A 13,495-nucleotide genomic window follows, 5' to 3' on the forward strand; every position below is an offset into this window, starting at 1 on the left:
AATACATGTCCTTGTGCTGAAGTTGGTCTGAGGCTGCAGCCCAGGGGCACAGGCTGAGCTGTGTAGCTTCTTCACTGGCGTCTCCTATCTGACCAGGCTCCATGCAGAGACACTGACAAAGGGAGCACGAATCACTGCTGAATGCACTGTGAGCACTCCCTAAAAACAGACTGAGCTCTTTCTCAAGACATATTCACTAACCGAGTCAATGCAATTTTGTTCTAAGAGGACCTGCACATGACCCAGAAAGGCTACGGTCCTCCTAAAGGGTTCAATTTAGACAAAGCGTTTATTCAGTCATTGAGCTTAGCAGTTAACAAAGGAAAAAAAAAATGAATGGAAGAAGAGTGTATTCACATCAGATGTCAAAAATAATTGTAGTACTTGGGGTGTTTAATCCGCTCTAAGAGATAATGGTTAAAAGATGAATTGTAATGTGTCCCAAGATTTGACCTCTGACCCACTTCTCAAATTCATTTCCAAAAGATCAGTGTATTAACCCATAACATTGTAGCAAAGATTCAATGTCAAGTGTAAAACCCTTTTAGTCTCCTCCTACTTCTGTATTCCAAAGTGGTGTTAAATTGAATTCTTGACACTGAAAACTGATAGATGCCTAGAAATCTTGCAAGGATAATAGGGAAGAGCTTGTTTAAGTTGAGTGGTCACGAGAAGCATATCGAAGCCAGGCCACGATCCAGGGAGGGAATCTCATTAAGGAAGCAGCCAACTCACTGGCTTTCAAGAGGGAGTATGTTTAGGGGCCACACACACACACATACACACAACCATCCAGTGTGGCCCAAGTCAGTGTTTTCCAAACTTCAAATCATGAAGCACATCATGAAATCAATCTTGGAATAAAAATAGGCACTGTTTTAATGACATGAAATATCAAAGCAGAGGCATAGAACAGGTTTTTAAAGAAAAACAGACTGTGTGACATACACGAATCAAGAGGATTATTTAATTAAGCTTGTTTCTGGGGTGTGTGTGTGTGTGTGTGATGGGTCACCATGTAAAATGTGCTGGAGTTGGCTTTACTTGCTGTCTGGTAATTTGAAACTGGCCATGGGAAAACATTTTTACAGAAATAGGCAAATAAGGCTTTATTTATAAACTACAGCTTGGGATTTCCCTGTTGGTCCAATGGTTAAGACTTCGCCTTCCAATACACAGGGCGCAGGTTCAATCCTTGTCAGGGAGCTTAAAAAAAAACCCAAAGAACATAAAACAGAAGTAATATTGCAACAGATTTAATAAAGACTTTAAAAATGGTCCACATTAAAAAAATTTTTTAAAAATAGGGTTTACCACCTTGCCCATCCCAACAGAACCAGTTGTTCAATACTGACCAGCATACCACTGGTTATGGAGAAAAAGCGAAGAAACATAACACTTAAGAGACACTAGCTTATCTGAATTATTGGAGGATATGAAATGTGTGTCTACATATCAAAATATTGGTTTTAAATCTTCTGAGGAACTCATTGGTGGTCTGCATTATCATTGCTAGGGGTTCAGGTTCAATCCCTGGTTGAGGAACTAAGATCTCACAAATTGGGCAGTGTAACCAAAAAAAAGAAAAGAAAACTTTTGTAGGGAAGAGGGAACCAAGAAGGAAACAAGTGGTTTGAATTTGTGACTAATCATATTCAGTGCTGCCTTAGTATTTCAGAAACTCAAATTATTCTGTCTACTAAGGAAATGGCAACCCACACCAGTGTTCTTGCCTGGAGAATCCCATGGACGGAGAAGCCTGGTAGGCTGCAGTCCATGGGGTCGCACAGAGTCAGACACGACTGAAGTGACTTAGCAGCAGCAGCAAGGTGTTTGTGATGGTGGCTACTGATTCTCTTTAGATTTGATAAAGACCCATTAGAAGGCAGGGATATTGCTAGGGGCTGAATGTTTGTATCCCCCTTAAAATTCACAAATTGAAATCTTAATCCCCGAGGTGATGATATTTGGGAGCATAGGTCTTTGGGAAGTGATGCAGGAACTCTCACGAACGGGATTGGCATTCTGATAAAAGATCCCAGACAGCTCCGAGGACTCAGCAAGCAAGACTTGCTTGCTGATTCTGGGCTTCCCACGTGGTCCAGTGGTAAAGAATTCGCCTGCCAGTGCAGGGGACATGGGTTCGATCCCTGGTCTGGGAAGATTCCACATGCCTCAACAGCTAAGCCTGTGCACCACAACTACTGAGCCCTCCCTTGAGACTGCTCTGCAACAAGCAAAGCCACCACAGTGAGAAACCTGGGCACCACAACTAGAGAGTAGCCTCTGCCCGCTGAAACTAGAGAAAGTCTGTATGCAGTAATGAAGATCCAGTAGAGCCAAAAATTGAAGGAAAAAAAAAGATAAAGGAAGAGTACCCCAGAAGAAAATGACACAGCTGGCACTTTCGCCTTGGACTCAAAGCCTCCAGAACGTCAGAAATAAATTTGTTGTTTCTTAGGCACCTCGTCTGCGGTACGTGGTTATAGCCACCCAGATGGATCAAGACAAAGAAACAGGAGTCAGGTCCCAAACGCTCACTTCTGCATTCAGGTCTGTGCAAGCCTGAGAAGGCAGCCACATCTCGCAGGCAGAGTTAGATCTGGAAGATCCAGTTTCTCTGGTTGGTGGAGAAGTGAGCAGATCCCAGGAAATCTCCAGACTGAGTGTGGCCCTGGCACAGTGCCAGGTGCTTACAGCTGGTTTTCCCAAGTGGCAAATTTGCAACCCAAGATGCCTTTCTCTGTTTCCTAGAGGGTTTTTAATTACAGATAGTGGAGCGCCTTGTGGAAGAAGTGCCTGAGAATTATTACTAATTCATGGCAATGAACTTAAGGACCAGTAACTCTCAGATCGTAATCCTTCACGGCCCTTCACTCAAGAGCTCCCTTTCCAGGCTCCTCTTTCTCTTTTATTCCCTTGCTGCTTTGCTTTCCTGGCTCCACTCACACAAACTAAGTCAGTGGCTGAAGATGCAGCTTCAGAAGGGACCTCCAAGGGCCTCGGGGGTGGGGCATTCTAGGAGACTTATTCTGGACCTGCATTGGCTCAGGAAGAAATATGTCCTCAGGTATGTCAGAGATGCATTAGACCAGCTTGGAAAAGGGGAGGAGAAAGGGGGAAAGGAGAAATTCCACTAGAAATTGTGGAAGCACTAAAGCTTCCCAAGACACGACTTTCCCAGGGTCCCTGTAAACCTGCTTTGTCTCGGCCAGCTCAAGTCACCATCTGTTTCCTGATTCTCATCAGGAAACAGTCATGAGTCAAAGTCACTGCCTCCCTCTGGAAGTTACAAAAAAAGGAAATACAGGGACTTCCCTGGTGGTCCAGTGGTTAAGCATCCACTGGGCAATGCAGGGGACACAGACTCCATCCCTGGTTCAGAAGGATTCTACATGCCACAAGGCAACTGAGGCCCCAAGTCACAACTACTGAGCCCTCAAGCCGCAACTGCTGAGCCCTCAGGCCTGGGGCCCACGCTCTGCAACAGGAGAGTAGCCTCTGCTTGCTGCAACTAGAGAAAGCCCATGTGAAGCAATGAAGACTCGTGTGATCAAAGTAAATAAATAAATACAACTTTTTAAAAAAGAAAGAAAATACAGAGATGCATTTTGTAGGACCGACAAGGTGAACAAAGAGAGAGAGAGAGACAGAGCGTGGCCACACACGAATGTTTGTCTAGCTAGTTGCGAGCACTTAAAAATTTCACACACACACACACATACATTTTTTTCAAAAGAGGAAAAAAAAAAAGGCCTCTGTGCTGTGACTTCTCTTGGAAGGTTGACAAGGGAGCCTGCATCTCTGGATGTAAACCCTGCTGCGGCTGAATCATGCTCCCAGTCAGTGATGCCACGGTTTGCCACAGTCTCCACCCTCCCCTACTGCCTCCCAACCCAGAGCCCGAGAGTCTAATTTCTTTGCAGTGAAATTAGGAGGAAGGAAACACATTTTTTACACTCACTGTTCTTTCAAAAGTAGGCCAACTAAAGTTAGAGGGAAGCTTGTATGTTTCAAAAACAAATGGGAAAATACGGTTCTTTCCCCTGGGGATGAAAAAGCCTTCCTAATTGTTTAGAAAACAAAACAACTGGGCCTTCCCTGGTGGTCCAATGGTTAAGAATCTGCCTTCCAATACAGAGGACGTGGGTTTGATACAGGTTGGAGATCTAAGATCCCACATGCCTCGGAGCAACTAAGCCCTCTCGCTACAACTACTGAGCCCTGCACTACAACTTGAGAGTCCAAACACCATAACAAAGCCCCAACAACAAAGACCTGACACGGCCAAAAGAAAGCAAAAACAAAAGAAGTGCCTCTTCTAAGAGACCATGACTTAGAAAGTCTTTATGAAGCAAATGGCCTCCCTCACTGGTAGGCAAGTGAGTTAAACAGGAAGGTGCTAATAGATGCGGGAAAACAACACGTGCCCTAGCCTCTCCCTCTGCTCTGACTCCAGTACCAGCTAAAATACCACCTCAGTCTTTATGTTCCTGGAAAAGGGTTTCTGGCACATGTTTAGTGCTATACTTTGAAGTTTGCCACCTCTCTCCAGGTTTCCTTAAAAGGAAGCATGACAGAAAAAGTCAAACAGAGAAATCAGGTCATCATTAGGCCAGAGTTGTTTGTGAACATGTTTCTCCACCAAGTATTATTCTTTTGGTATTTCTGCCTCCAGATACACTATGTGTGTGTGTGTGCACACACATGCTCAACCATGCCCAACTCTGCAACCCCAAGGACTGTAGCCCACCAGTCTCCTCTATCCATGAGATTTTTTTCAGGCAAGAATACCAGAATGGGCTGCCGTTTCCTCCTCCAGAGGATCTTCCTGACCCAGGGTTCAAACCTGCATCTCCTAGGCACACTGACTCTTCATTAAAAACTGCTTCCCAAACTGGCTATTTGTGTACTTTCACAATTCATCACATCGGTGCCCCCTCTCTACTATTGTTTATTTAATACATTTGTGAAATAAATTCGTTTTTTTTATCAACTGATTTTTAAAGGAAATTTTCAGAGTTGGAAAACCAGTATCATGCATCATAAATGGAACCAAACCATAAAACCAAAAGCAGTGAAAATGAAAGCCACATTACTAAATTCTTTCAAGATAACTGCTACTGCCATGGCTCTAAGCTTGCAGTCTTCTCTCTTGGTTAGCAAGAATCTCAGTATCAAATTAAAACTTTTTCAATCATGCTGCTCAAACAGAAGGATATAAGAGAATTAAAATAATAATAGTAATAGCTTTGCCACTATGTGACTTAACATTCATTAGTGCACTGGGAATTCTCTTGCTAACCATCTAAAGCCTGGCCCTGAGCCTGTGTGTGATGTGTGTGTGTGCATGCAGGTGTGTATATGTGAGTGCCTGTTATACCAACAAACAACATGGATGGTGGAGCGATTCATCTTCCATGTGACAACCAGTGTAGCCCTACAAATTCTAGCTCTTGGTATATGTTTTAGGCTAGCGGGCCTTTCTCCAGGTAAATGGAGTATTTCCAGAGGTCTTTAGAATACTGAGAAAAGCTTGCCACTTCCACTGCATACCTCATGGGTCCCTAGGGAAGCAGGAAACTGACAAGATGAGAAACTACAGAATAGAACAAGGATGTCACGAAGGCATTTAACAGGCCCAGAGTCAGCCTGCCGGGCGGAAGGGAAAGGCAGTGGGAGATGTCATTCATGGGAACAAGACGCAGCCCCGATACAGACACCCCATGAAGAGAAGACGAGACATCCTTCCTGCAGGGTTACATCCCAACTGGCGGGACGAGGGTTCTGTTTTCTAAACTGCTTGGACAGAGCCAGTCAACGTTTGTTTTCACGAGATGACCAGTGTTGCCACCCAGAGTCTCTGAGTCCTGTGCGCTTGGAATTGACTCTGCGAGCGGGGGACCTCTCTGGTGGTCCAGCAGTTGCGAGTGCACCTGCCAACACAGGGGACATGAGTTCAATCCCTGGTGCGAGAACCAAGATCCTACATTTCATGAGGCAACTAAGCCCGTGCTCTGCAACAAAGGAAGACCGCAGTGAGAAGCCCTCGCACCACAACTAGAGAGTAGCCCCTGTTCACAGTAACTAGAGAAAGTCCATGCAGAAAAGAAGAGCTCAACAAAGAGCTGCATGGCCAAAAATAAAATAAAACAACAACAAAAAAAACACAGCCTTGGTAACAATTGAAAAAAAAAAAGAATCGACTCTGTAACAGATCACCTGCTTCCTCCAGATCTGCCAATGGGGAGTGGGGGTGTCCGGAGTCCCACGGAGATGAGAGGCCGCACCCCCAAGCCCTTCCACTGACCTCTGTTCCCTGGACGATGGCCACGGTCAGCCAAGGACATCCCCCAGTGAAGGGGGATGCTCGTGCTTATAGATTCTTATTCTCCACCCTACTTGGCTTCTAACTGCATGTCAATTACCTAATCCAGTGCTTGGGTGAACAGCTCCATGTCTGTTGAGCACTTCCAATGAGTTTCAAAGATGATCTGGACCACATGTAACATCTATCTTATATACTGACTTAGACAAACTTTCTTTATATGCCTCTAGTCCCAAGAGAATCCATTACTTACCCTTTGTAGCATTAAATTAATTGTAAAGACTTATAAAGTGTCATCATCTCTAACCTTGGTCTGGTGTTCATTTTTTAGAAGGCAAACAGGCTTTATTTGCTTAAGAAAGAAATCAAATATGGGTGAGAAAAGTAACTAATTTTATAAAATGTCTAAAAAGAATGGAGGAAAATAGAGATGAGATCAAGGCTCACAGCAAATCAACTTACTTCAGGACCAACAATAACCATGTAAACGTTGGGCTCTTCTTGATGCCATTCTTGGGGAGAAAAAAGAAAAAAAAAAAAGACTTTTAAAATGGTTTTAAGTCACAGCTGAAAACATAAGTCAGTTCAGTATTAACTGTGCTACAATATAAATTCTTTCATATCATTTTGCTTTCATATTAGCAACTTATAATTATTTGAAATGTAAGTATTGGACATTTTATGGTTTAAAGGAAAACTTTTTTTCTAGACCATTGCATATTATTCAGATATCTAATTTATTAGGTAGTTAGGATGCATATTGGAGAAGGCAATGGCACCCCACTCCAGTACTCTTGCCTGGAAAACCCCATGGATGGAGGAGCCTGGTAGGCTGCAGTCCATGGGGTCGCTAAGAGTCGGACACGACTGAGTGACTTCACTTTCACTTTTCACTTTCATGCATTGGATGAGGAAATGGCAACCCACTCCAGTGTTCTTGCCTGGAGAATCCCAGGGATGGCTGCCGTCTATGGGGTCGCACAGAGTCGGACACGACCGAAGCGACTTAGCAGCAGCAGTAGGATGCACTGGAGTCTATAGACTAACTTAAGCAGTGCAACAAAACTCCAAATGTATCATATAAACTGGCATGTGTAAATTATTTCCAGGTAAAATTATTTTAGCCTTATCATTATTGGCTATTTTTCACAATTTTCTCAGAAGCTGAGAAGATCCCTTGGAGAAAAGAAATGGGAACCCACTCCAGTATTCTCGACTGGGAAATCCCATGGACAGAGGAGCCTGACGGGCTATAGGAACCCACGGGATTGCAAAAAAGTCAGACATGACTGGGAGACTAAACAACAACAGCAAAACAGAAGCCGAGGTTACAGGAAGGTAGAAAACAACTGAAATGACTACACAGTGCGATTATTTTTCTGGTTGTTTCCAAAGCAACAATCTAGAAACAGTTCTGCTGGTGGGCAAAAAAAATGAGAAATCTCACAGTCCTAAGGAGAGACCTTCGAAGATGGGAACCCCAGTGGAATCCCGCAGGCGAGGGGTCACCCGAGAACACATACCGGAGAATGCATCCACCAAATAGAGAGGGTCTTTCACTTGTCTGAGTCCACAGATCAGGAGAAACACGTGTAGATTGTCAGCACTTTGGTTAATCTCTGCAACAGAAGAGTTCAGGATATATTCAAAGGAGAGAACGCAGCTCCATGACTTGATGACAAGAAAGGTCAGAGGCTGTTCGGCTCTGACCTTTCAGCCAGCTGTGCCCATACCAAACCTTTATTTTCATTTCACTGCGTGAACTAACAGTTCTTCTGATGGCTCAGCCCAAGCTGAGCCTGGCCTAATAAACATAAAGGTACTTCCCACTGCAGTGCAGGGGAGGGGCCAACAGAGAACTGACTCAGTTATTACTGAAACGTCAGCCATCAGTCATAGAAAATATTTCAGTGAAATTCCAGTTAAGAAGAATGTCTTCTTTATGAAACCAGAAAAATGGTTTATATAGGAATGTCCTCTTAAGTTCATATATTAGTACATACACACACCCACAGATAGAGAAAAGTTTTGGTTTGCCATTTGAAAGCTATCATGTAAGGCTGGGGCTTCCCAGGAGGTTCTAGTGGTAAAGAACCAGCCTGCCAATGCAGAAGACTTAAGAGACATGGGTTTGATCCCTGGGTCAGGAAGATTCTCTGGAGAAGGGAATGGCTACCCACTCCAGTATTCTTGCCTGGAAATGCCATGAACTGTAGCCCACCAGGCTCCTAGGGCTACAGTCCATGGGGCCACAAAGATTCGAACACAACTGAGCTCACACACACACACACACACACACAAGTAAAACACATTCTTTGTGGTCCCTTTCAACAAAAGGTGGAAGCCATTTCCCTACCCCTAGATGCTGGGCTCACCTGGTGACTTGCATTAATTACACGGCAAGGGGGGACTTCCCTAGTGGTCTAGTGGCTGAGACTCTGAGCTCCCAGTACAGGGGGTCGGGGTTTGATCCCTGGTCAGGGAACTAGATCCCACATTTTGCAACTAAGACTCAGTGCAGCCAAATAAAGAAATAATATTTAAAAAAAAATAACAGAGCAAGTGAAAGTGATTCCCAAGTCTTGGTCTTGAAGGCTGGGGTCCAATGCCCTCACCCGTTGGGACATGTGTGCACGCATGTTAAGTTGCTTCAGTTGCGTCAAATTTGTGACCCTAGAGACTGTAGCCCGCTAGGCTCCTCCTGTCCATGGTATTCTCCAGGCGAGAATCCTGGAGTGGGTTGTCATGCCCTCCTCCAGGGGATCTTCCCGACCCAAGAATTGAACCTGTGTCTCCTGTGTTGCAGGCAGATATTTTACCCACCGAGCCACCTGGGAAGCCCACACCCATTGGGACACTGCTGCCTCATAGGCTGGGCTGCCTCCTTAAAAGTATGCTTGGTGGAGAGAGACTCAGCCACTCATGCAGGACCTTTCAGGCCTCAGCCTAACTTACAAGTGAGCCCAATACACACAGAGGAAGCAGAGATGAGCCAAGTCCAAACTGCGCGTGTGTGCTAAGTCGCTTCAGTCATGTCTGACTCTTGCGACCCTATAGACTGTGGCCCACCAGGTTCCTCTGTCCATGGAATTCTCCAGGCAAGAATACTGGAAAGTGAAAAGAAAGTGAAAGTGAAGTCGCTCAGTCGTGTCCGATTCTTTGCGACTCCTTGGATTGCAGCCCACCAGGCTCCTCCATCCATGGGATTTTCTAGGCAAGAATACTGGAGTGGGTTGCCATGCCCTTCTCCAGGGGATCTTCCCAACCCAGGGATCAAACTCAGGTCTCTTGCACTGCAGGCAGATTCTTTACCATCTTAGCCACCAGGAAAGCCCCAAGTCTAAATCACCGACCCACGAAATGCATTGTGGTTGTTTTAAGTCATCATATGCTGAGGTGGTTTGTTACACAGCCATATCACAGGGTCAACAGACAGTATTAGTATCATTAACCCCAGTGAGCCTAAAATGTCATCATTTGCAAATGCATATAACTGGACATAAAACCATGCAAGGAGAAAGTGTTCATTCGTACATTTCATTTCATTCATCCACTTCTTTTTTTGTGTACTCTTCTGGTTTTGTTTTGTTTTGTTTTGTTGACCACACTGCATGCTTTGTGGGTATGTGGGTATGTGGGTATGTCTGGGTATGGTATGGGTGTGTGGGTATGTCTGGGGTCTCCCCAGCCAGGGACTAAACTTGTGTCCCCTGCAGTGGAAGCACTGAGTCCTAACCACTAGACCGCCAGGGAAGTCCCCTCATTCATCGAATTCTCAATGGAAACAAGTTCATTTCCTCTGTGACTTTTTTCTTTTTCTTTTTTAAATCTTTTGGTCATGCCTTGAAGCATGTGGGGTCTTAGTTAGCCAACTAGAGATTGAACTCGCTTTCCCTGCATTAGAAGTAAAGAGTCTTAACCACTGGACTGCCAGGGAAATCCCTCCTTTGTGCTTTTTTTAGTAACATAATTAGAATAAATATAATAAGATACACTGAGAGCACACCGACACAATCACAAAAGCTAATAATAATAATAATGCATAACTAGCTCTGGAGAAAATCTTAACTGAAATGTTAAGATTCAGATGTCCTCTTAGAAAACCCTTAAACCTCTTAAGAAAAGCAGGTTCGGAAGACCCTTGAAAAAAAGTGATCTTCGATGTATCTGTACCCCAGGGTCCCTAGGAAAGCCAACCTTGTAAGAAAATAATCCATAATCGATAACACTGATCTTCAGAATGCTTTGTGACTTATATTGCCATCCTTCACCCATGAGATATAATTATTTACACTCACAGCTACACACATACACAGTACAGTCTCAAAGAATCATTTAGACTTATTATATACCAGGCACTCTGATACTTTCTATTCCATTTCACTTCATTTTTTAAAAGTGCTGGTGCCCAATTCACTGAACTGAGTTTGGAATCCTCCTGGCTCTTCTCCTCCCCGACCTACTAGACTCTAGAAGGAGACAGAGTTAATCCCATATCCCCTTGCTTCTCTTCCCCCACTTCTTCCTGGGCTGAAGATTAAATGTCACAAGAATTTAGAAAAGGACATTAGAACAGGATCAAATAAAGAATCAAATGCTTTGTCTTATTTTAGGAATTTTCTAAAAACAAATTTTAAATTAAATGCAGAGACAGCACCTGGGTTTGAGAGCTTATGTGCATTTTTCAGATATACCAACATCATTTTCAGGAAATGAAGTTCAAAAATCCTGATCACACAACCAAGGTCTCAGGCCCCCCTTGGGAACGCATTAATCTGGAGTGATTCCATTTCAGCCTCTCCTGGGGAAATGTTCTATGTTCATTCTCTGATTTTAAAAAAGAACAAAACAGACTGGCCTGTAGAGGCTCGGAGATCAGGCACAGACCCACCTAAACTTTTCAGTGGATTTCATCTCCTCATTTTAACCCAAAACTTATTTTTCTTCTCTTGACTTTTCCTCTAAGATCCAGGATTCACATGAACCAAGGTTTGAACTCATCCTTTAAACACCCATTTACATGTCTTTCCAATATTACCATTTCCTGGAGAATGGTATTTTTATCTTCTAAACAAAATGTGTCATTTTCATGGTCTGACACCATATCGGTCGCGACAGACTAAGCACCACACTCCAAGTCCTCTAAGTTTGTTCCAGAACAGAACCCAATCCTTCTTAAAGTCACTTTCTTTGCTGCTTTCTATTCCAGCAGCTCTTATTTTGTTGTTGTTGTTGTTCTTGAAAAAAATTCAAGAACTTCTGCCAAGTGATCAGACTTAGTGAATGTTAAGTTGAAAAATCTGTTTTGGGGGGCTGTGAATGCAGAAGGAGATCTAATAACAGGAATTTTCCATCTGAAAAACAAGTGAGTTTTCCTCAGAGCAGCCTGAGGAAGGAAAATATGACCATCTGAGTTGGCATATTAGAGTATCCATATAGGAATACTGAGTTTTAAAGGAGAGAGAAAAATAAACAACGAAAATAAAAATAAAGTGAGAATAAAACCCAAGAAGGTGTGGCCAGGTCAAGTGTTTACCGTTTCAGGACTGATGGCCTTCGAGGCACCGTTACTCTACATGCATTAGTTACTGGTATTGAAACACAAAAATTAGAACCTCCCCCGTGGTCCAGAGCTTACGACTGCATGCCCAGTGCACAGGGGCCTGGGTTCGATCCCTAGTCAGAGAACTGTATCCCACATGCTGCAACTAAGCCGCATGGTGCAACCAAGACTGAAGATCCCACACGCCACATCTAAGACTTGGTGCAGTCAAACAAATAAATAAAAATCAAAGCAAAAATCATGGATGATGGAACCATAACAACATGCAAGATGTACCTGAAAACTCAAAGTCCAGGTCACTAACTTGATGTCTAAACACATACCTCTGGATCAGAAGTGCTAGTGTGACTATCACGTGAATAATGCCACTTGTGCCTTTTAGGCTTTCCTGGTGGCTCAGACAGTAAATAATCCGACTGTAATTCAGGAGACCTGGTTTCAAGCCCTGGGTTGGGAAGATCACTGGAGAAGGGAATGGCAACCCACACCAGTATTCTTGCCTGGAGAATCCCATGGACAGAGGAGCCTGGCAGGCTACAGTCCATGGGGGTAGCAGAGTTGGACACAACTAAGCGACTAACATTTCACTTTCTTTAGTGCCCTTACTCTATTTTATTCTTTATTTGTTCCTTGTTGACCTATTTTAACATGGAATCTGGTTGGCATAAAACTGATTTAATGTTTTAAACTAAGGAGATTTAGAAACATAACTGAACATTCTCAGCAAACCTAAGGTGTACCTTAAAGGAGAATGCATCCTAAAATTGACATCAGATGTTTAAGAAGGTGACTATAAACCCTGGGGATTAATCAGCTATCTGCCTATTTAAACCAAGCATTCATTAAGACCCTTCCCAACCCACCCATACTGAGTGAAGTAAGTCAGAGAAGGAGAAATACGATATCCTGTATGTGAGGAATCTGAAAAGAAATGGCACAAATGAATTTATTTACAAAACAGAAACAGATTCATGAACTTAGTGAAGAAACCTGTGGTTGCCAGTAGGGAAGAATGGGAGGAAGAGATGGAAAGTTTGGGATGGACATGTACACACTGCTATGTTTAAAATGGATAACCAACAAGGACCTACTGTATAGCACAGGAAACTCTGCTCAATGTTATGTGTCAGCCTGGATGAGAGGGGAGTTTGGGGGAGAATGGATACATGTATATGTATGGCTGAGTCCTTTAGGTGTCCATCTGAAACTATCACAACATTGTTAATCGGCTACATTTCCATATAGAATAAAGAGTTAAAAAAAAAACAAAAACTTTGATTTTAAGATTAATAATTCATAAGAATCCAGAAGATGAGTAACTGATTACTCACAGTCTTCATCAAATTCATTACAACCTTTTTTTAATGGCAGCACTGCAGCACACATGGGATCTTAGATCCCCGACCGGGAATCGAACCCATGCCCCCTGCACTGGAAGTGTAGTGGCCTTATCATTGGACCACCAGAGAAGTCGCTCACTGTAACTTCTGTTTTCACTGTCTCAGGGTGGAAGTGACAAAACACAATCACAGATTTCGAATTCTCCAGAGGACAGCGTTAAAGACAGAAGATGGGTGAGAAAGATGCTCCATCTCTGGAGTCTG

General features: G+C 43.5%; 1 protein-coding gene across 3 annotated transcripts in view; it reads right to left on the bottom strand.

Moving 5' to 3' along the window:
- Positions 1 to 13,495, bottom strand: part of GLT1D1 (glycosyltransferase 1 domain containing 1) — a 117,902-nt gene that overhangs the window by 42,953 nt on the left and 61,454 nt on the right. For all 3 annotated transcript variants that reach the window (XM_061384526.1, XM_061384525.1, XM_061384527.1), the window contains 2 exons: positions 7,852 to 7,947; positions 6,791 to 6,840 (listed from right to left, as the gene is read on the bottom strand). In XM_061384526.1, the coding sequence (XP_061240510.1) occupies positions 6,791 to 6,840; positions 7,852 to 7,947 (146 nt within the window). The remainder of the gene's footprint in view (positions 1 to 6,790; positions 6,841 to 7,851; positions 7,948 to 13,495) is intronic.

Source organism: Bos javanicus, chromosome 17 (genome assembly GCF_032452875.1).
Source record: "Bos javanicus breed banteng chromosome 17, ARS-OSU_banteng_1.0, whole genome shotgun sequence".
Lineage (NCBI taxonomy): Eukaryota > Metazoa > Chordata > Mammalia > Artiodactyla > Bovidae > Bos > Bos javanicus.